This window comes from Salmo trutta, chromosome 37 (genome assembly GCF_901001165.1).
Source record: "Salmo trutta chromosome 37, fSalTru1.1, whole genome shotgun sequence".
NCBI lineage: Eukaryota > Metazoa > Chordata > Actinopteri > Salmoniformes > Salmonidae > Salmo > Salmo trutta.
Window position 1 is genome coordinate 23,037,134 of NC_042993.1, and position 20,445 is coordinate 23,057,578.

Below are 20,445 nucleotides of genomic sequence, written 5' to 3' on the forward strand. Positions count from 1 at the left end.
CATACATTCTGAAATCTTCACTTTAATGTGCTGCTACAGAGGGGAGTTGTTGGTATATGCTGTTGTATGTATGCTATTGAACGTATACTGACTGTACAAAACATTAAGGATACCTACTACCATACCCTGTTGAAAGACACAAATCTTTTGTCTTGCCCATTAACCCTCTGAATGGCACACGTACGCAATCCATGTCTCAATTGTCGCAAGGCTTACAAATCCTTCTTTAACCTGCCTCCTCCCCTTCATCTACACTGATTGAAGTGGATTTAACAAGTGACATCAATAAGGGATCATAGCTTTCACCTGGATTCACCTGGTCAGTCTATGTCATGGAAAGAGCAGGTGTCCTTAATGTTTTGTACACTCAGGGTATATTGTGTATGTGGTTGAGAGTGGAGAGTAACTTACGCTTCAGTAAAGATTCATAGTATTTGAGCAGCTCCTGGAGGCAGTCCTGCTCCAGACCTGGCCGAGGGTTAGTGGGCATCATTTCTACTCACAAGCAGCCTCCATGGGACTGCTTCCCTATAAGGAGGACGGGCTTAAAGCCCAGAGCATGCACTTTCTGGAGCTGCAGAAGACAACAGGGTTTACAGAATTATAACTTCAAATCAGATGGCTGCTAATCATAAATACAAATGGAATTAGTTCAATTCAAATGGAATAAAGCTAAGAATGTGTCCAGAAATATGGAGGGTTACCATTATAAAAAGTGAGTCCAGAACCTGGCAATGTTGTTTTACAGGATGGTCTTTCTTGTCCACTCTATCAGTGTCTTGTCCATTGCCTTATTTTGTAATTTGTAGTATTGTTGAAAGGCTGCACAGATTTGCAGCTCTCACATATTTTAGAAGCATAATATAACAACCTTTTGCAGTTGTCACACACCTTCGTTGAGCCATAAGTTGGTTACATTTGATAAAGAATGAACAAAGAAACAAACAGAAAGGTGTCAAGGAGAGCACATGGTTAGCACATTTGATTTGACAATAAACAGAAGTTGCAGTCAATATTACCTCTTGAACAGGGACCCTGAGTGTGCCTTATTACAATCAGCTAGATTGGGTGGGTTTTGATAATAGCATAGCCTTAAGCATAGCCTCCCCACTCCCTATTAATCCCATTCAAGTGCAAAAAAATGGAAATAACCTACTCAGCAGCAGAGCGCACACATCAAGTACAGGTTGAAGGAATGGGGGATTAATGGAGATTTGATTGATTTATGGCCAATTGTATTTTACTGTAATTTTACAGGTGCGAAATTGATTAGCTACCAGTCAGAGAAATACACTGCACTGTCAGGAGTAGACAAATTCCAATCCTCAAGCTAGATCGGCAATGGCAAAATGCAGTTTAATCCAAAACAGGATGTTTTATCACAAATAAATAATATTGAAAAAGATAACAGCTTAAGCCCCCATGCAGTCTTTGTAATTCTATTTTTAAATCACCACTGTATGTCTAATAAATTACTGTGTTTATTTAATGAAAATAACTCCAACATATACTGGATGTTTAACGATTTATTTCCCTGAGCCTCCTTTGGCCCTTAAAATGCTCAGTCTGTTTATGTGGGCGTTAGGAAACACATTTGAAGATACAGTATTTACATACACAGACCTGATTGGCTGATGGGTGGGTTCTAGGCCATCCTCCTTACCCAGATGAACAATCATTGGTCTATTATAATCAGATCACATTGTGACATCATGATGTGGGCCAAAATTTCATCCTACCTGAACAGGCTTATATTCCAGGCAATTTTCAAATAGCTCTTACACAAAACAGGCATCATTTTCACAATTTCTGAGTTTTATTTCAACCTCATTGTGTGGAAATATTACAAAAAGCAGGAAAATCACGTTTAACTTCACTGCCCCTTTAACACTGTAGTGAAATGGGAACTCGTTCCGAACAAAACTGAATTTATCACACTGATTTTGTTTACAGTAAGTCAACAAAACGTCTTAAAGAAATCTGTCAACAAAAAAAAACACACTTCCGGTAATCATTTAGAACATCATAACATAAGTTATAAAATCCCGTTACCCCATCACAGACAGGGCCAGCCAACAGAAACATAGGACAAATATTCCAAGATGCATATCATGATAGAACTCAATTGCAATCTGTAGTGGTGATTGGTTGATATTAAACAAGAGCAACATTACAACATTTGAAGCTATGCATCATGTATGTGCATCCTTGTTTGTGCGTTTGCATCTCCTATGAAACTGGTTCTACCATTCAAATTCAGTCAGGTCTTTGAGGAAGGTGGCAACTGCATCGGCCTTCCTTTGCACAACTCTTCCAGTCCTGCGGCTCACCCCGGCTTCTGAATCAAGGTATGAAGAGCATTTGGTTCCTTCATTTGGGTTGATCCCTACTAGAAACCTAAACAGTCAACATAGAAGCGTTTGTCAATCCAGGCAATCAGGCATTGCTTTCACAACTCTTTCAATTCGGGTTGCAAAGCTACGGGTAATTTAGAAATCTAACGGAATCTTCTGTAATTTTGGTAATTAAGAGAAAATGTATAGCAATCTATTGTAACTTTGGTAATTTATACTTGAATAAAAATACATGTATTCATATATAGTATTATTTTTTATATCTGTGTACATATTATCCATGAGTTTCTAGTAGATATGGTTCAAGAGAAAATAGCCTAATTAATGAAAAAAGCATCTAATCAACGTTGGCATTATTTTTTGTTAACTCTGCAACTTCCAACGATTTACTTTTTTACAACTGCCACCAGTGTGACGCCAAAACATTGACAACAAATACATACGGGGTGGCAGGTAGCCTAGAGGTTAGAGCGTTGGACTAGTTGCAAGTTCGAATCCCCGAGCTGACAAGGTAAAAATCTGTCGTTCTGCCCCTGAACAAGGCAGTTAACCCACTGTTCCTAGGCCGCCATTGAAAATAAGAATTTGTTCTTAACTGACTTGACTAGTTAAGTTAAAAAAAATAACACATTTTAAAAAATACTGACATAGTAAAATAAGTGTGTAAAAAATATATGAAGGATACTTCATGCTGAAACCCTCATATGAAACACCAATGGTATTCACTAAGTTGATGGTTTATATTTAGGATGTTTTACAGCTTTGTTTTTCTATTTTAAAATAATCTTCTTTAATTATTTCATATATTTACATGTGATAAGGCCACACAGAGGGCCAGAGATAATTACAGACACCTGTGATAATCTCAGGTACCCAAAAGAGCCACTATATGTATTGTAATAGATTACATAAAATCCTTGAAAGATACCAAAAATCTGTCAGTTTACTGGTAAACAAAAGTTTCCAGTAATATACCCTCCCTTTGAAACACTAGGTAAGAGTCTCAACACCGAGATGCGCAAAGACTAAATGTAATTTAACTACAAGGCATGCAAGACAAATGTAAGTGCTGGATCAATAAATGTTCAATACTTGCCTCTGAATAAGCTCCAGTGTTGCTGAGGCTGTCTCCTGGTACTCTGTATTGAACACGTAGAAACATCCGAAGAGCACAGAGAGGGCAGCAGCAAAGTCGGACTGATTTTCCAAAACACAGACCACTCTCCCCTCGATCGACACCATCCACTTAGATGAAGCCAGCAGGGAACTCCCTGTAGTATACAGTAATAATGATTGTGTTACACAATATATTTTTTTAATATAAGCCTACACAATATATTTCTGTTCCACCACAATTAAAGATTACAGTATTAGGCTAGAATTCATCTTATTGTTCTGTTCTTCTGTGCAGTATTAACATTATGAAGTTAAGTACCAGTATGTATTTCTGGTGGTTTATCTAGCCCCACCGTCGACATAATCTGAGTTATGAATATGATCATCTCCAGTCCATACACAAAATGTTGTCATTACCAAGCATGATAAGTCTTGGAGTGGCCGGCAAATGCAACTGAGACTCTACATCCATCTGGGTGTCATTCACCTACATTAAACACAAAAAGAAGGTTGTTGAATCCTGATATGATCAATCATGTGTGTAAAAGCACAGTATAATGTATATAGTCCCAGTATAAAACAATCAGATTACGTTTTTTATTTGAATAAAATCACACACACAATAACTTACATCAGCCAAGAGGAAGAGAGAGTCCTCTTTCTCTCTGAAGTGGGACAGCACCAGAAGAATGGCAGCACAGGCTGTGAGGTTTCCACTGACGTCACCTTCAATGTCATTGAGGAGACTTTGGATGCCTCTCCTCCAGTTGGGTTTCTGACTTCGGAAGAAATTGACAATGGTCTTTCCTTTGCTCCGGAGAGAGTCACTGAGGCAGCGGTCGATCTCAACTCCAGTGAGCATGTGGAAGTGGGCGCAGAGCCATCTCTTGGTAAAAAGAAAAGGCCATTGTTCCTTGACGTCACCAATGCTTGGGGCTGGCCATGCATTTATCATGTGGCGTTGGTTAATGTACGTAAGCCTCATGAATTCATCCACGTCTCCCCTGTCCACACCTCTGGGGCTTGCACTGTTGAAAATGGTGGCCATAATCTGTCTCTTATTTTCCAGGGAGTCAGGAGTCTCTCCTTCCGGAAGGTCCTGTGGGTGCCAGTTGATGCACCCATAACTGTCCACTTTTGTTCTTGCTGTTTTGACTTGTCTGTTGCCGTTTTCCCCTTTTTTGCTCGTCTTGGGTCTGCGTATTCTATTTTCAGTGTTCCGGTTCACATGCTCCACTCTGGTCTTTATTTGGGTGAGCAAGGAGGAGTACCTTCTGCTAAGCAGTTCCCCTTCTTTTGACAGGTCTGCAAAGCTCTCTGGATATTCTGAAACTATAGCTTTGGCAATTTCTGAACATACTTTCTTGTTGGGGTTGAGGCAGTGTACACGCATTGCATCAACGGTGATCCTCACCATCAGCCGCCTATCTGCCGCCTCGACTCTTCGTCCCTCTGCAATGGCTCGCCTGAGGCTTTCAGGTGTCTGCTGCCAAGGGACATGAAAGTTGCTGATCCAATCCTCATCATCATCATCATCCTCCCTAAAAAGCAATACCAATTGCATGGGATAAATTGATGGTTGCTTGTGTGGCAAGTGTTCACAGTGCTATACAAAGCCAATATGTTATGATATGTTTATTTTTGCCTGAGCCAAGAGGATTTGGTACCTCCAATGAATCCTGGTAGAGAATTATTGATAATGATGATGGGAGGCTCTTGTAAAAGTCCATTTTCTTTCAAATTTGACCATTTGTCATGTCCTCATTAGCAACAAGGTGGATCATTTTGTACTGTTCTTTCACTGTTGACAGTCCAAGAATAGGTGTTAAGAGTCTCTTTGATAGGGATCTACTGACAGAAACGTATCCAGCCTGTCGCATCGGAACCAAGACATCTGAGCTGAATTTGCTCAACATAGTGTCCGGTTAGACCATAAACCTTTTCCATTTATACTGTACGCAGATCTTTCGTGACAATCAATGCTTTTTAAAATATCTATTAAAATATTTGAATAAAAATATCTGAGTGTCTCCCGACATGAAGCACTGTTGATTTTAACACAATTGTCATTTATCAGACCTTTTGTTTACTGGCCCAACGCTCTTAACAGTAAATATGTTTTTATGTGAAGTACAGTAATATTACAGTAATATAACAGCAAGCTTTATATTATGGAAGATTACAGTATTGTTTTCCCGCCTTCAAAAAATGTCCCATACTGTAATTAGAGATTCACGATATATCGGTGAACATATCGGAATTGGACGATATTAGCTAAAAATGCCAACATGGTATCAGCCTGATGTCTAGTTTAACGCTGATGTGTAAAACCAATGTCAAAGCTGACGTACATACCTATATAACGTAGGTGCATGGCGTAATGACGCCACGTAAAATTTGGCGCTACGCGTGCAACACAGCATTCCTAACCTAGCCCACAATGTCTGCTGTGTGGATCAAGCAGTCAACAAGTCGAGCAGTCATTTCAAAGAGTAAGAACATTTCAGAGAGACAACTCAAAGGCGAAATCCATTGACGCAAAGATAATGGAATTCATTGCCCCTTGACAATCAACCGTTCTCTGTTGTGGGTGATGTTGGCTTTCGCCGACTGGTCAAGCACTGGTACACAAGTTGCCCTACCAGAGTTACACAGTAATAGCATCACTGGTATTAGCTTCACGACATACTATGGAACACCGTTTGGGTCTTTGCGTGTCAAAAAAGATACGTCAAATAACACTATTTGACACGTTAAATAAGCTTTTAATTTGACACGTCAAATAACAGTTCTATTATAGAATGTTGTGTGTTCTGAATTTGCACATGCAAGCCAAGCGCCACCACTACTATCAGTAGCACTGTCAAAGCTGTACAAAAAAAGTCTGCAAACAAGCAAACACCAGCCACGAACAATGTGTTTACAATAGCGCGTTGGTAATAAAGCATTATTTGTTCAACCACAACTTCTGGGGTAGCTAGCTTTAGCTTGGTACCTAGCTAGCACCAATACAACCAGCCTGAAAACAATGACCAGTACAAATTGCAGTCATTTTCATTATTCTTAGCAATGATTTTAGAATACTTGTGAGTAAGTATTAGCTAGGTAGCCACTTGTTGTTCGCCTATTGAAACTGAACTTCAGTTCATGAAAATAAATAGCTAGCCAGCTACTTAACCCTGTTGCCCAAAGCTAACGTTATAAGCAGCCAGCTAACTTCATCTGGCTAGTGACGCGCAACCGGACCGCGGACCCAGGTTATTTTTTTTAATTTTTTAATTTATTTTATTTCACCTTTATTTAACCAGGTAGGCAAGTTGAGAACAAGTTCTCATTTATTATGTGTAGTGAAGCTAGCCACAATAAGGATTAAGCACAATAGTGGAATTTGCAGTTTGCCTTCAAAATAAAAGTACATCTTTGAAAGTGATGCAGAAGGTGGAATCATGCCATATTTAGACTAAATAATGTTAAACAAGGTTGGAATGTGAATCAATGAAATGGGGTACCAGTCTACTCGGTGATACCCACAGAACACAAATGTGAAGATTTTACACAAATAATAGCATTGTAGCTCTAATCGCGGGACTGTGACTGTGAAAACACCTCCCCAGTCAACCTATTGTGTGTATTAACATTCATATTGCACTGTACAGCTTTACCTAAGGATTGGGGATCAATGAAATTAGGTATCAGTCTACTCAATACCCAATATATTTTTTTACAACGTCCTCCTCAAAGTTATCAGACTCAAACATCCATGCAGAATTGTTTTTCCTCGGGAATGGTGTTCACGTAGATTGACAATAAATGTGGCTCAATTCACAGTTGTTTCAGAGTACTGCAATAAGAGCTACGATGCTAATGTTCTCTGGGTGTTACTGAGTAGACTGATACCTATGGATTGTGGATCAATGACATGGGGTAAGGCTGTACAGTGAAATAAGTATGCCCCCAATGCAATTCTAAAGTTTAATACATCCAGTGTGATTTCAACAGATTTGTCAAATTAACAAATTATTGTCTTCTGTTGATTTTATATAACAACATTCCAACCTCATTTAGCATGATCTATTCAATTATGGCATAATTCTACTATTTGTATTAATTTGCATCACTGTCAATTATACTTTTATTTTGAAGGCTAACCGCAAAGTAGACTATTGTGGCTAATCCTTATTGTGGCTAGCTTCACATAGATGGGTCTGACCACCATTAATCAGAACTGTCTTATAAATTAGGGTTATTTCAGATAATGACACCTAGCTATATAGTTAGCTAGCTAACTATAGCTACTGAAACGGTTTGCTATGTTTTTGGGGAAGAACATTGTTTGCATCCATAAGCTAGCTAGCTTTTATGACCAGCACATTTACATTACATTTACATTTAAGTCATTTAGCAGACGCTCTTATCCAGAGCGACTTACAAATTGGTGCATTCACCTTATGATATCCAGTGGAACAACCACTTTACAATAGTGCATCTAAATCTTTTGGGGGGGGGGGTTAGAAGGATTACTTTATCCTATCCCAGGTATTCCTTAAAGAGGTGGGGTTTCAGGTGTCTCCGGAAGGTGGTGATTGACTCCGCTGTCCTGGCGTCGTGAGGGAGCTTGTTCAACCATTGGGGTGCCAGAGCAGCGAACAGTTTTGACTGGGCTGAGCGGGAACTGTGCTTCCTCAGAGGTAGGGAGGCGAGCAGGCCAGAGGTGGATGAACGCAGTGCCCTTGTTTGGGTGTAGGGCCTGATCAGAGCCTGAAGGTCTCGCGCGAGACAACTTTACCAGCATCATAGCATACGTATCAATGAATCGTTGTGACATATGAAATACGAGTGATAGTGTAATCAATGTATAATAACTATGTAAAAAATGTATGAACGCGTTAAATTATTATGTGACGTGCAGTCATGTTCAGGTCCTGATTGGTCAACAAGTTTATTTGACACTTCAAATAGTGTTATTTAACACGCAAAGACCCAAACAGTGTTTCATAGTATGAGAAATCCTGGTTGAGAAAGACACGACTGAACAAATAAACAACGAAACAGCACAGCAAGTAAGTGAAATAAATAGGTTTTGATGTTTTACTGGTAATGAGGACATGCATAAATTCCCAAAAAATAACTTTTTGGTCAGTGTGGTGTGTGTGTAACCTTTAACTAGACACGTCATTTAAGAACAAATTCTTATTTACAATGGCGGCCTACCCCGGACGACGCTGGGCTAATTGTGCGCTGCCCTATGGACTCCCAATCACGGCCGGATGTAATACAGGCTGGATTCGAAGCAAAGACTGTAGTGACGCCTCTTGCACTGAGATGCAGTGCCTTAGACCGCTGTGTCCGTGTGTGTGTGTGTTAACTACTTAACTGTACTAGAATGCTTAAAAGGCTACAAAAAAATATAATATCGGTATCGGTATTACTGTGGATTTGTGACAGTCTTTCACAGCACTGCATGCTCCATGTTTTGCAAGAAAACTTAACTAAATTGAATCACAATTTAAGTGACATTTTGGACAGCCAGACTGTGTGGATGAAAGGTCATACCTGCATTTTGCCCTCTCCTTGTAGGCCCGCAACTTCTCAGGGTCAGCACGGATTCTCTCTCTGTATTGCCGCTGTGTTTCTGCGCTTGACAGCCTCCCTGATGTCAAGAGACAATAGAACCGTATTGTTATTGGCATGATCCTCTTAAACCTAAAATTAACTTGGATTTTACCATGAACTTCATCGCAGACAGTTGTTTTTAAATCCATAAGACCCCTTACAACTTTACAATCCCCTCACCACTCCACTATAAAAAAACAACAACAAACAGAAAAGGACAGAGACAAAACACACAAGCATACTTTTCACACGCTCTGTCGATGTCTCCTCAGACAGTTCTGAACGTCTATCGCCTGGACTCTGGCTACCAGCAACAGAAGACGTTCCATCAGACTCTTTCCCCAAGACGTGCATCGGGCCTAAGCCCTCCTGTTGTTCTGCAATGCTCTCCTCACTCATCTCCCATTTGATGTAGAAGGACCCAGTGTCAGCAGGCTCCTCTTTTATCACTGGGCTGGTGACTGGACTGGCTGATGGGGACTGGCCTCTGGTTCTCTCTGCTGAAAGCCCAGGAGTCCCTGCATTGAGACCTGAGATTGAAACAAATACATTATATCTAAAGCTGGGGTTGGTCTCAAACTGGCCAGGTTTGGGCATAGACATGTTCAAGTAGCCTTTACCAGCAGATCAGTTACCATGAACAACAAGATGTCTCATCATAGGTGTTGCAATGCTGAATGGGGCAGTACCTAGTACACAATAATAATCTGCAGAACATATACTGAGGCAAGTAGGGTAGTTAGCTACATGACCACATGGAAAACATGTTCTGTTATGTACCAGATTTGTCCCAGTATTGGGAAGGGCATCACTTTAGCATATGGGGGAAATCAACTATGAATGCATTCATCATGATATCATAGTGTCTATGATGATGTACACACTGACATTTATGCACCGGTGACCTGAGTGGGAATGTACAGTATTATGAACTACTGATAACCAAGCAATTAGGACAGAGCTACTCACTGGGGAAATCCATTCTCCAATCAGTTTCGCTTCCCACCTCGTTCTCATTGCACATCGGTTTCCCAAAATCTCTTCCTGGTGAAAGTGCAGAAAATTCAAAGGATAGGCCTACTCGAAATGCTGTTAATTCGTCTTCAGCTTTTTTAAGCTTACATTTAAGCGTTTCATTTTCTTTGTCCCTCTCGGCCACCTTCCTTTCATATTCCAGTATTTTGCTGCTGTTCATATTGTAAATAACATCCATGACAGTATTTACCGCTTTTCTGATAGCATTTTCCACTGCACGAGCGTTTTCTTCGTTTTGTAAACAGGAATTCATTGCTCTACTAGGGAGATAAAAATAATAATAATCACCCACACAGGCTAGCGTTACCTAGCTTGCTAAATTGGCCAAGTCACTAAGAGTGAAGCAGCAATACCAAAGATACTGATAACTAGCTAGCTAACCCTTTTGTCTGTGGCACTGTAACGTTAACGTCACTAGCTAGCTCAGCTGGCTAAACAGCAGCCAACAACTTTACCGATGTGTGTGTCAGTTTGTAACACTTCAGTGACAATATTATCGAAGAGAGAAAGCGAACTAAAAAGTGGTATTTCAAAGGCACTTTCATAAAAAATTAATTTGACATGTTTTAGAGAGCAACTGTATTACAGCTAAATGTTTACCTCGCAGTTCACTTCCGCCGCGTTGAACGCGCGCGTCACGTGTCAAATGTTTGCGGTGGCTCAATCACAGCACCATCTAGTGGTAAATCCGTGAATAATCAAATAGCAATAGGTGTACAATGTGAACTAATTTATTGACATTTCTAAAAAAATAAATAAACATAAAACATTAACAGCCCCAACCAATTAATTGAATAACTGGATTGTTAGAATATGATACAGAAATAATTCCCTCAACAAAGGAGATATCAATAATTATGATCCCCAAATCCCCATCTTTGTTCAGTAGCCTAAACTCATCTGTGCAGGCCTAATCCCCCCCACCGAATTCCACCCTACTGCCTGCCCCTGCAGTGTCCCCTTGTCCACCCAGGTGTCTCTGTGTTCTGGGGGAGGTGGCAGGGCTGTGTGAGGTTCGTCTGGAGGGAGGACATTTTGCGGGCACGACAGCGTCTGGATGCTTCTCTCCAGGCCTCTCTCTTCAATCTGCGTGTCTCTTCAGGTAAATCTGATATTGACACCTTCCTTTGCTGATTCCTGAAAAAAAAGGAGTGAGTATGAACACATATTATAACAAATACACATGATCATAACATTAAACATATTGCATGCTCTGTTTTCAAATGTCTATGAAATGAACGTCTTCATGCAGGACAATGGACTTAAATTGTATTCACGTTAATGTCAATATTCTCATCAAGACTGTATTGAAGGTGGACACCCAGACGGTGGTAGTGAAAGGTACTGTAACCTATTTACCTGCGTCGTTCCTTCTCCTTGTAGGCCCGGAACTTCTCAGGGTCAGCACGGACTCTCTCTCTGAACCTCCGCTGTGTCTCTGCGCTTGACAGCCTCCCTGAGACAATAGAACCATATTGTCATTGGCATGATCCTGTTAAAGCTGATTTTTTTTAAAATAATGTAATAATTTCACATGCATACTTTTCAGATGCCTGGTTGGTCTCTCCCCATATTCATGTCCACTCTGGCTACCAGCAACAGGGTGAGTTCCCTCTCTTTGCGTGGTTGGAGTTCCACCCCTCTGCTGGGCTTCGTAATCTTTTCCCAGGATGTCTGTCGGGCCTAGGCCCTCCCGTTGTTCCCCAATGCCCTCCTCACTCATCTCCCATTTAATGTAGAATGTCTCAATGTCAGAGGGCTCCTCTTTTATCACTGGTCTGGTGACTGGACTGGGTGATGGGGACTGGCCTCTGGTTCGCTCTGCTAAAAGCCCAGACTCTTCTGCAGAATGGGAGATAGGGTTCTGGTGATGGGACATATAAATAGTTGATGCCCCAGTGGGAAGAGCTGTGTCTTTGCACTCGGAAAAAACCTGTGGAGGAGTCCTTCCACCAAGACCTGTGATGAAAACAAAGATATTTGGACAAAAGCAGGGGTTGGTAAGTGTATGTCAGAGTTAAATATTGGGATAAAAATCAAATCGGGACAATACTCACTGGAGAAATCTATTCTCCAATCAGCTCTGCTTGACACCTCGTTTTCATTGCAAATTGGTTTCCCTCTTTGCATTTCTGGTGAAAGTGTATAAGTGCTTGACCTGACTTGATGACATTCATTTCCAGAAAATTCAAAGGAGCCTCGCAATGCTGTGATCTCTCGTTCTGCTGTTTTAACTTTGCGTTTCAGCGTTTCGTTTTCTTTGTCCTTCTCGACCAACTTACTTTGATATTCTTGTATTTTGGCACTGTTGATACTAGAAATAACACTCACAACAGTATGTATCGCTGTTCTAACGGCATGTTCGACTGCACGAGCGTCGTCTTCATTTTGCAAAAAGTTGAACGTTGCTCTACTATGGAAATAATTCATTTTTTTTTCAACATGAAAGCCAGCCACTAAAGACTGCATGTGCACCAAGCAGTGCTAGCCGACAGCTTCTAACACAGGTGATGAGATAACAACAAATTGGTAAGAGAACGAACCAGCGGTATTTCAAAAGAACACGTTAATACCAGAGAAAATAAGACAACAGACCCAGTTCATGTGGATTATCTCCAAACAACATTCACTTCCGCATGTATTTTAAAGGTGGTGGCGAAGTCACAGCGTCGTCTAGTGGTAGCTAACTCAATACTGATTTTGTTTCAAGTTTTAAGTCACATGCGCAAGTACAGTGAAATGCCTTTCTTGCAAACTCAAACCCCAACAATGCAATAATCAATAACAATGTATCACTAGAAAGGAACACACGAGAAATACTAATAAGAAATACGAAATACACAATTAAGCAAGTAAGTAGGCATACTATATACAGGAAATATTTAAAAAGTCAGTTCCAATACTATGCATGTGCAGGGATTCTGGAGTGATGGAGGTAGATAGGTATAAGGGTAAGGGGACTAGGCAACGGGATATACGATAGACAGAGTAGCAGCAGCTTGCATGTGAGTTGGCGTGTGTAGAGTCAGTTTAAATGTATGTGTGAGTGTTTGTGTGAGTGTTGGAGTGACAGTGTGTGTGAGTGTGGTGCCCTGTTAGTGTGCATAGAGACATTGCAAATATTGAAATAAAAGGGCCAACTTGCAGTAGCAGCTTTGCTCCACATGACGGTAGTATACAGCAAATAATATGGACATAAGGGAAGAAAGTTGCCCATTGCTCCAATGCTGTAGGTACCAGCCTTTGACGGATGGTCACAGTCCATCATATATGCACAGGTGCATTATATCATCAAAATAAAGCCAGAAAGTTTTATGGGAATATCTTTACAAATTGATGTGGATATATCCATATAATGTGGTTTGCTGACTCATAACATTTCAGGTTATGGATATGCATGGAAATCTAAATCAATTGCTGTGAGCAGAAAGTATGGGATAGATTGGGGTGGAATTACAAGTCTAACAATAGACAACCAAAAATATAACATGAAAAATTATAGCTTTGGACATTTTTTGATCATTAGAAGGATGTACCAATATGAGGTAAAGTCAGGTATGCTGTATACATATCCTGCTTAGTTCTTACTGTCTGACTGAAATAGAAAAAAACATGGAGTCATCACAAGTGCAAACACAGTCACAGCATGTTCTTTTTTAGCCTTTTTGTGACCTGGGTGTTAGGGGAAGCGTTCTTTTCATTAGAAGTGGCTGAAATGACTCTCCCAGGTCTAGGGGTTTTAACGCTCTTGAGGCTGCTTCACCAAGTTGTTCTGTGACCCGGATACTAAAGCAAAGTGGTGGAGGTGTCTTATCGTGGGGGGTGGAGGACTTGTATGTTGAGAGTAGATGGAGGTGGTAGGGGAGAGATATGCAGTCTTGCAGCGGTGCGTGTGCTTGTGTGTCCGTGTGTTTGAATAAGGGGGGCAGAAAAGGTTCAGAAGTGTTGGAGCAGAAAATCTCTCTCCCTCTTTTCTCTCATTCCTTTTCTCTTTCTCTCCCTCTGTCGCTGGGCCAGACGGTAAGCAACAGCAATTTGCGCGATTTCACAGCTCACTGGGTCCCTAAAACTCTGACTGCCCTGCGATGACAGAGGGAGAGGAGGAGGAGAAGGGAGAGGAGGGAATGAAGAAGAGGGCAGAAATAAAGGGATGGAGAGGCAGGGTGGTGGCGAGGGTAAATAGAAGAGGAGGATTAAGAAAAGCAAATTAAAAAAGAACAGAGAACATTGTAGAGAGATGGAGGAAGATTTATTATAACATATACATATATTTGGCTAAATGTGAGGGCAGGGCAAGATGTGTACTGTATTGTGACGGAAACAAGAATACCTGCATGTGTAACACTGATCCAACACTGAAACTGTCAAACCTTGATGAAGACATGGGGCTATTATATTCCCATCTGTAAGAGACTCCATCTTACTTAAACAGTGTAAACAGTTTGGTATCTCAGGTCTATAAGGAAATACTTGGACATTTCATGAAAATACTATGGATGGGAATATGGGAAAGACTGGGAATATGTGTAAGAAATAATAAGAGCCATTTTGGATGCTAATCCCAGCATCTGACCCGGAGTCCTAATCCGTTCATCTCTCCATGCCCTCTTAGACATCAATAGGGTTCCCTTTGGGTGGTCATTACCCTGCCAAGTGTCTGTCCTTTGGAGCAGGGTCACCCTCATGACTCCTCAAGGACCACCACCAACTTCTGAAGACCTGCACCGCACGAGGTTAGCGCGGTCACAGACACATTCTTGAACAGAGTCACAGGCAGGTATACATACAGACCAACTTTTCCTTTCTTCATTTAACTTCATACAGATAGCGGATGTCTTTGTCAGTGGCTCTCGACCTTGGTCAGCTATTCTTAAACACCTTGCAGCAGGCATGCAGCGGAGGATTGAGACCAAGAGACTCATTTCCATTCTTAAGTCTTTCAGAACCCCAGACCGCGAGTCCAGTCGAGGGATAGTCGACACTCCGAACACCCTCTCTCAAGACTAGAGGGCAGGGAAAGCCGTTAAGAGGCTGAGCAAGAGAGAGAGAAAAGAGGGAGCCGTTGAGATAAGAGGTGTCACCTGAATGCTTTGTCTTGAGAGAGTTAAGAGCGGGTTCAGGGGTGGTTTAGGACATCTGGGCAGGGTTTGAAGGGTCAGCCAAGGGACAGGAAACCCTCCTAATCCCCCAGCTGGGCCTGGAGGAGAGGATTTGCCCCCACTCGGCCGACGGCCCCAATCCCAACACCCACAACAGTAGCTAATTGAGCCCCACTCTGATCACAGCACTCCCATCTAAAGCCTGAATGCTTTCACAGGCTTTTGGAGCTCAGCCTGGAAATCTGTGCTACTGTATCTGTTATGGTAGATTGATAACATCTATGTGCACAGCATATAGGAAGCCTGCGATTTGAATTCTAAGCACTTCACACAGATGTACAGATGGCTGCAATGGCTTTGAATATGTTCTGCCTGCCTGTATGCATACAGTTAGACACTGTTGGCAGGCATGTTAAGAATATTGATAACAAGATAGGCAGATGGATGGACTTAGAGTTCAATGAAGGAATAGAGGGCAGTAGTTTGTATACAAAGATGCGTAAACATAGCTAAGTCAGGCTGGTACATAGTTAGAGGACACTGGCCTTGAGCTCATGTTGTGTGGCCTCTCTCCTCTCAAATAACTGCCCCTCCCCCTACATGGCATTACCATACAGGCCGAGGGGTCAAGTGAAGGTGCTGTCCTCCACCAGCCAACTGGAAATCTAAAGAGTTCAGAGGTCATGAATAAGCAGCCCAGTTGGCTGGTTGGTCAGACAAATCAAATTTACATCATATTGTGTTCCCTCTTAATTAACAGTACATATGGAATTAGGTTGGAAGACTGCACATTTAATTTAGTTTATCCTGGTACTTGACCAAAATATTGATAAGAAATGACATTAGATCAATTGACAATGCTGAATTATGTTTTTTAAATTTGATTTAGCTTATCTGATAATATCATGCAAAATGATTTAAACTTTAGTTTGCTGGTTCTCATGAAGCAATGTGTGTGCTTATACAGTGCATTCTGAAAATATTCAGACCCTTCACTTTTTCCACATTTCGTTACAGCCTTATTCTAAAATGGATTAACGTATTTTTCCCCTTCATCAATCTACACACAATACCCCATAATGACAAAGCGAAAACAGGTTTTTAGACATTTTTGCTAATTTATTGGAGTCCACCTGTGGTAAATTCAATTGATTGGACATGATTTGTAAAGGCACACACCTGTCTATATAAGGACCCACAGTTGATAATGCATGTCAGAGCAAAAACCAAGCCATGAGGTCGAAGGAATTGACCGTAGAGCTCCGAGACAGGATTGTGTTGAGACACAGATCTGGGGAAGGGTACCAAAAAATAAAACTGCAGAAGGTCCCCATACACAGTGGCCTCCATCATTCTTAAATGGAAGATGTTTGGAACCACCAATCTGGCCTTTATGGTAGAGTGGCCAGACGGAAGCCACTCTTCAGTAAAAGGCACATGACAGCCCGCTTGGAGTTTGCCAAATGGCATCTAAAGGACTCTCAGACCATGAGAAACAAGATTCTCTGGTCTGATGAAACCAAGATTGAACTATTTGTCCTGAATGCCAACCGTCACGTTTAGAGGAAACCAGGCACCGCTCATCACCTGGCCAATACCATCCCTACGGTGAAGCATAGTGGCGGTGGCAGCATCATGCTGTGGGGATGTTTTTCAGCGGGAGGAACTGGGAGACTAGTCAGGATCAAGACAAAGATGAACAGAGCAAAGTACAGAGAGGTCCTTGATGAAAACCTGCTCCAGAAACTGATATTTCTGTTTTTTATTTCTAAAAACCTGTTTTTGCTTTGTCATAATGGGGTAGATTGATGAGGGGAAAAAATAATTGAATCTATTTTAGAATGAGGCTGTAATGTAACACAATTGTTGGTCAGGTCATGTCATAGTTCTTTGTCCCTGCTCTTTTGAACAGTGCTGAATAGACTGTTGAACAGCCATCACTAGCCATCTACCGTGTGATGCACACTCACTCACGCAAAACACACACAAGCTATCACACACACACACACACACACACACACACACACACACACACACACACACACACACACACACACACACACACACACCTCATATTCACAAACACATGCACATGCATATACATGCACACAAACACACACTCATACACACACAGCCAACGCTGCTGTCCCATGCTATAGAGACATTGAACCACTGGTCACTTCCCGTTTCACACTGTGTATTTAAATACTGTATCCCCAACGTAGCTCATAATATTTCTACTACTGTACATTGTCTTTTAGTTACACTGTTTATACACACCACATATATATTTACAGTATACACTGGATTCTTGACATAGCTTACTCTAATATATCCCCTGCTATACATATGCTATTTGGGTTGTTAATCAGATTTGTCCCAGATTTCTTGATTTCTTGTCCTTTTTTGTATTTTATTTCCTTACATCCTTTAATTGTTTGACATTTTACTGCATTGTTAGGCACTAGTAACATAAGCATTTCACTGCACCAGCTATAACACCTGCTAAACTGTACGCGACCAATAAACTTTGAATCGATTTTTCTTTGAATAAGTTATTCAGTCCGTTTCATGTACAGAGGACAAGCTAAAAGTGAAGGGGTTTGGGTCCAGTTTGCCACCACCACCCACAGGGAGATGTGCATTACATGCTACATTGGTGTTGGCACCTCTCATCTGAACTCACTATCTCTGTAATTTCCTTTTTATCCCTTCCATGACTTTGACCTTCTCTGCACTGTGAGCATTTGGTAAGCAGTGATTTATCTGCCAAATAAATGTGTTGGCTCCATTGAAATGTGTTTAAGGTGGGGGTCATTCTCCAGGCCAAAGATGGCAGCTAATAAATCCAAGTTGGGGTGAGGGGCGAGAGGAGAGATAGATGGACCAGGAGATAAAAGGGGGGAGTTCACAATTCTGCGCAAAATGGGGGGGGGGCATTCTAAAGAGATATAGGGTGTTTTATAGAGGCTTGAATGCTAAACGTCTCGGTACAGTGCAGCGTGGGAGACCTCACCTTGAGTGAGATCCGACATTAAGATGGAGCATCATTCATGTTGACAGTTTGAGGTTGAGCCAGCAGGTTAGAGGGCTCATCTAAAGACTAAAGGGCGGTGTCCCTCCCTCCCAGCTCTCTGGGTTTAGAATGCTTTAGTTACATCACCTGCCTGAAAAATGACTGGCCTCATTCACATTATTACCCACAAACACTTCTCTACTTTTAGCCTGTATCACTGGCATTATACATTACTTTGATGATCTGACTCTTTTAATGAGCATTTATGACAGTGTATAAGATTTTATGGAGAAGGTGAAGGTTCGAATCTAGTTTGAATACTGTACTACTATCCCATATACACTCTTAGAAAAAAAGGTGCTATCTACAGTCGTGGCTAAAAGTTTTGAGAATGACACAAATATTAATTTTCACAAAGTCTGCTTGCCTTAGTTTGTATGATGGCAATTTGCATATACTCCAGAATGTTATGAAGACTGATCAGATGAATTGCAATTAATTGCAAAGTCCCTATTCGCCATGCAAATGAACTGAATCCCCAAAAAACATTTCCACTGCATTTCAGCCCTGCCACAAAAGGACCAGCTGACATCATGTCAGTGATTCTCTTGTTAACACAGGTGTGAGTGTTGACGAGGACAAGGCTGGAGATCACTCTGTCACGCTGATTGAGTTCGAATAACAGACTGGAAGCTTCAAAAGGAGGGTAAGGCTTGGAATCATTGTTCTACCTCTGTCAATCATGGTTACCTGCAAGGAAACACACGCCGTCATCATTGCTTTGCACAAAAAGGGCTTCACAGGCAAGGATATTGCTGCCAGTAAGATTGCACCTAAATCAACCTTTTCTCGGATCATCAAGAACTTCAAGGAGAGCGGTTCAATTGTTGTGAATAAGGCTTCAGGGCGCCCAAGAAAGTCCAGCAAGCGCCAGGACCGTCTCCTAAAGTTGGGGGCACCAACAGTACAGAGCTTGCTCAGGAATGGCAGCAGGCAGGTGTGAGTGCATCTGCATGCACAGTGAGGCGAAGACTTTTGGAGGATGGTCTGGTGTCAAGAAGGGCAGCAAAGAAGCCACTTCTCTCCAGGAAAAACATCAGGGACAGACTGATATTCTGCAAAAGGTACAGGGATTGGACTGCTGAGGACTGGGGTAAAGTCATTTTCTCTGATGAATCCCCTTTCCGATTGTTTGGGGCATCCGGAAAAAAGCTAGTCCGGAGAAGACAAGGTGAGCGCTACCATCAGTCCTGTGTCATGCCAACAGTAAAGCATCCCTAGACCATTAATGCGTGGAGTTGCTTCTCAGCCAAGGGTGTGGGCTCACTCACAATTTTGCCTAAGAACACAGCCATGAATAAAGAATGGTATCAACACATCCTCCGAGAGCAACTTCTCTCAACCATCCAGGAACAGTTTGGTGACGAACAATGCCTTTTCCAGCATGATGGAGCACCTTGCCATAAGGCAAAAGTGATAACTAAGTGGCTCGGGGAACAAAACATCAATATTTTGGGTCCATGGCCAGGAAACTCCCCAGACCTTAATCCCATTTGAGAACTTGTGGTCAATCCTCAAGAGGCGGGTGGACAAACAAAAACCCACAAATTCTGACTAACTCCAAGCACTGATTATGCAAGAATGGGCTGCCATCAGTCAGGATGTGGCCCCGAAATTAATTGACAGCATGCCAGGGCGGATTGCAGAGGTCTTGAAAAAGGGTCAACACTGCAAATATTGACTCTTCGCATCAACTTCATGTAATTGTCAATAAAAGCCTTTGACACTTATGAAATGCGTGTAATTATACTTCAGTATTCCATAGTAACATCTGACAAAAATATCTAAAGACACTGAAGCAGCAAACTTTGAAAATTAATATTTGTGTCATTCTCAAAACTTTTGGCCATGACTGTAGAACCTAAAAGGGTTCTTCTGCTGTCCCCATAGGAGATCTCTTTGAATAACATTTTGGTTTCAGGTAGAATGTTGTTATATAAAATCAACAAAACACAATTTGTTAATTTGACAAATCTGTTGAAATCACACTGGATGTATTATACTTTAGAATTGCATTGGGGGCATACTTATTTCACTGTACAGCCTTACCTATGGATTGTGGATCAATGACATGGGGTATCAGTCTACTCAGTGACACCCAGAGAACATTAGCTCTTATTGCGGGACTCTGAAACAACCGTGAATTAAGCCA

At 41.5% G+C, this 20,445-nt stretch overlaps 2 protein-coding genes across 2 annotated transcripts; both read right to left on the bottom strand.

Moving 5' to 3' along the window:
- Nucleotides 1–1,794: 1,794 nt before the first annotated feature.
- Nucleotides 1,795–10,766, bottom strand: LOC115176878 (uncharacterized). Its single transcript, XM_029737231.1, has 8 exons — nucleotides 10,719–10,766; nucleotides 10,053–10,378; nucleotides 9,326–9,613; nucleotides 9,024–9,120; nucleotides 4,102–5,011; nucleotides 3,888–3,957; nucleotides 3,451–3,625; nucleotides 1,795–2,397 (listed from the first exon to the last, which is right to left on the bottom strand). Exons 2-8 carry the CDS (start codon nucleotides 10,369–10,371, stop codon nucleotides 2,244–2,246), a joined length of 2,013 nt encoding a protein of 670 aa, XP_029593091.1. The 5' UTR covers nucleotides 10,372–10,378; nucleotides 10,719–10,766; the 3' UTR covers nucleotides 1,795–2,243.
- A 67-nt stretch (nucleotides 10,767–10,833) lies between these two features.
- LOC115176879 (uncharacterized) lies at nucleotides 10,834–12,784 on the bottom strand. The gene is made up of 4 exons (XM_029737232.1): nucleotides 12,176–12,784; nucleotides 11,661–12,077; nucleotides 11,478–11,574; nucleotides 10,834–11,255 (listed from the first exon to the last, which is right to left on the bottom strand). Exons 1-4 carry the CDS (start codon nucleotides 12,585–12,587, stop codon nucleotides 11,054–11,056), a joined length of 1,128 nt encoding a protein of 375 aa, XP_029593092.1. The 5' UTR covers nucleotides 12,588–12,784; the 3' UTR covers nucleotides 10,834–11,053.
- Nucleotides 12,785–20,445: the final 7,661 nt, after the last annotated feature.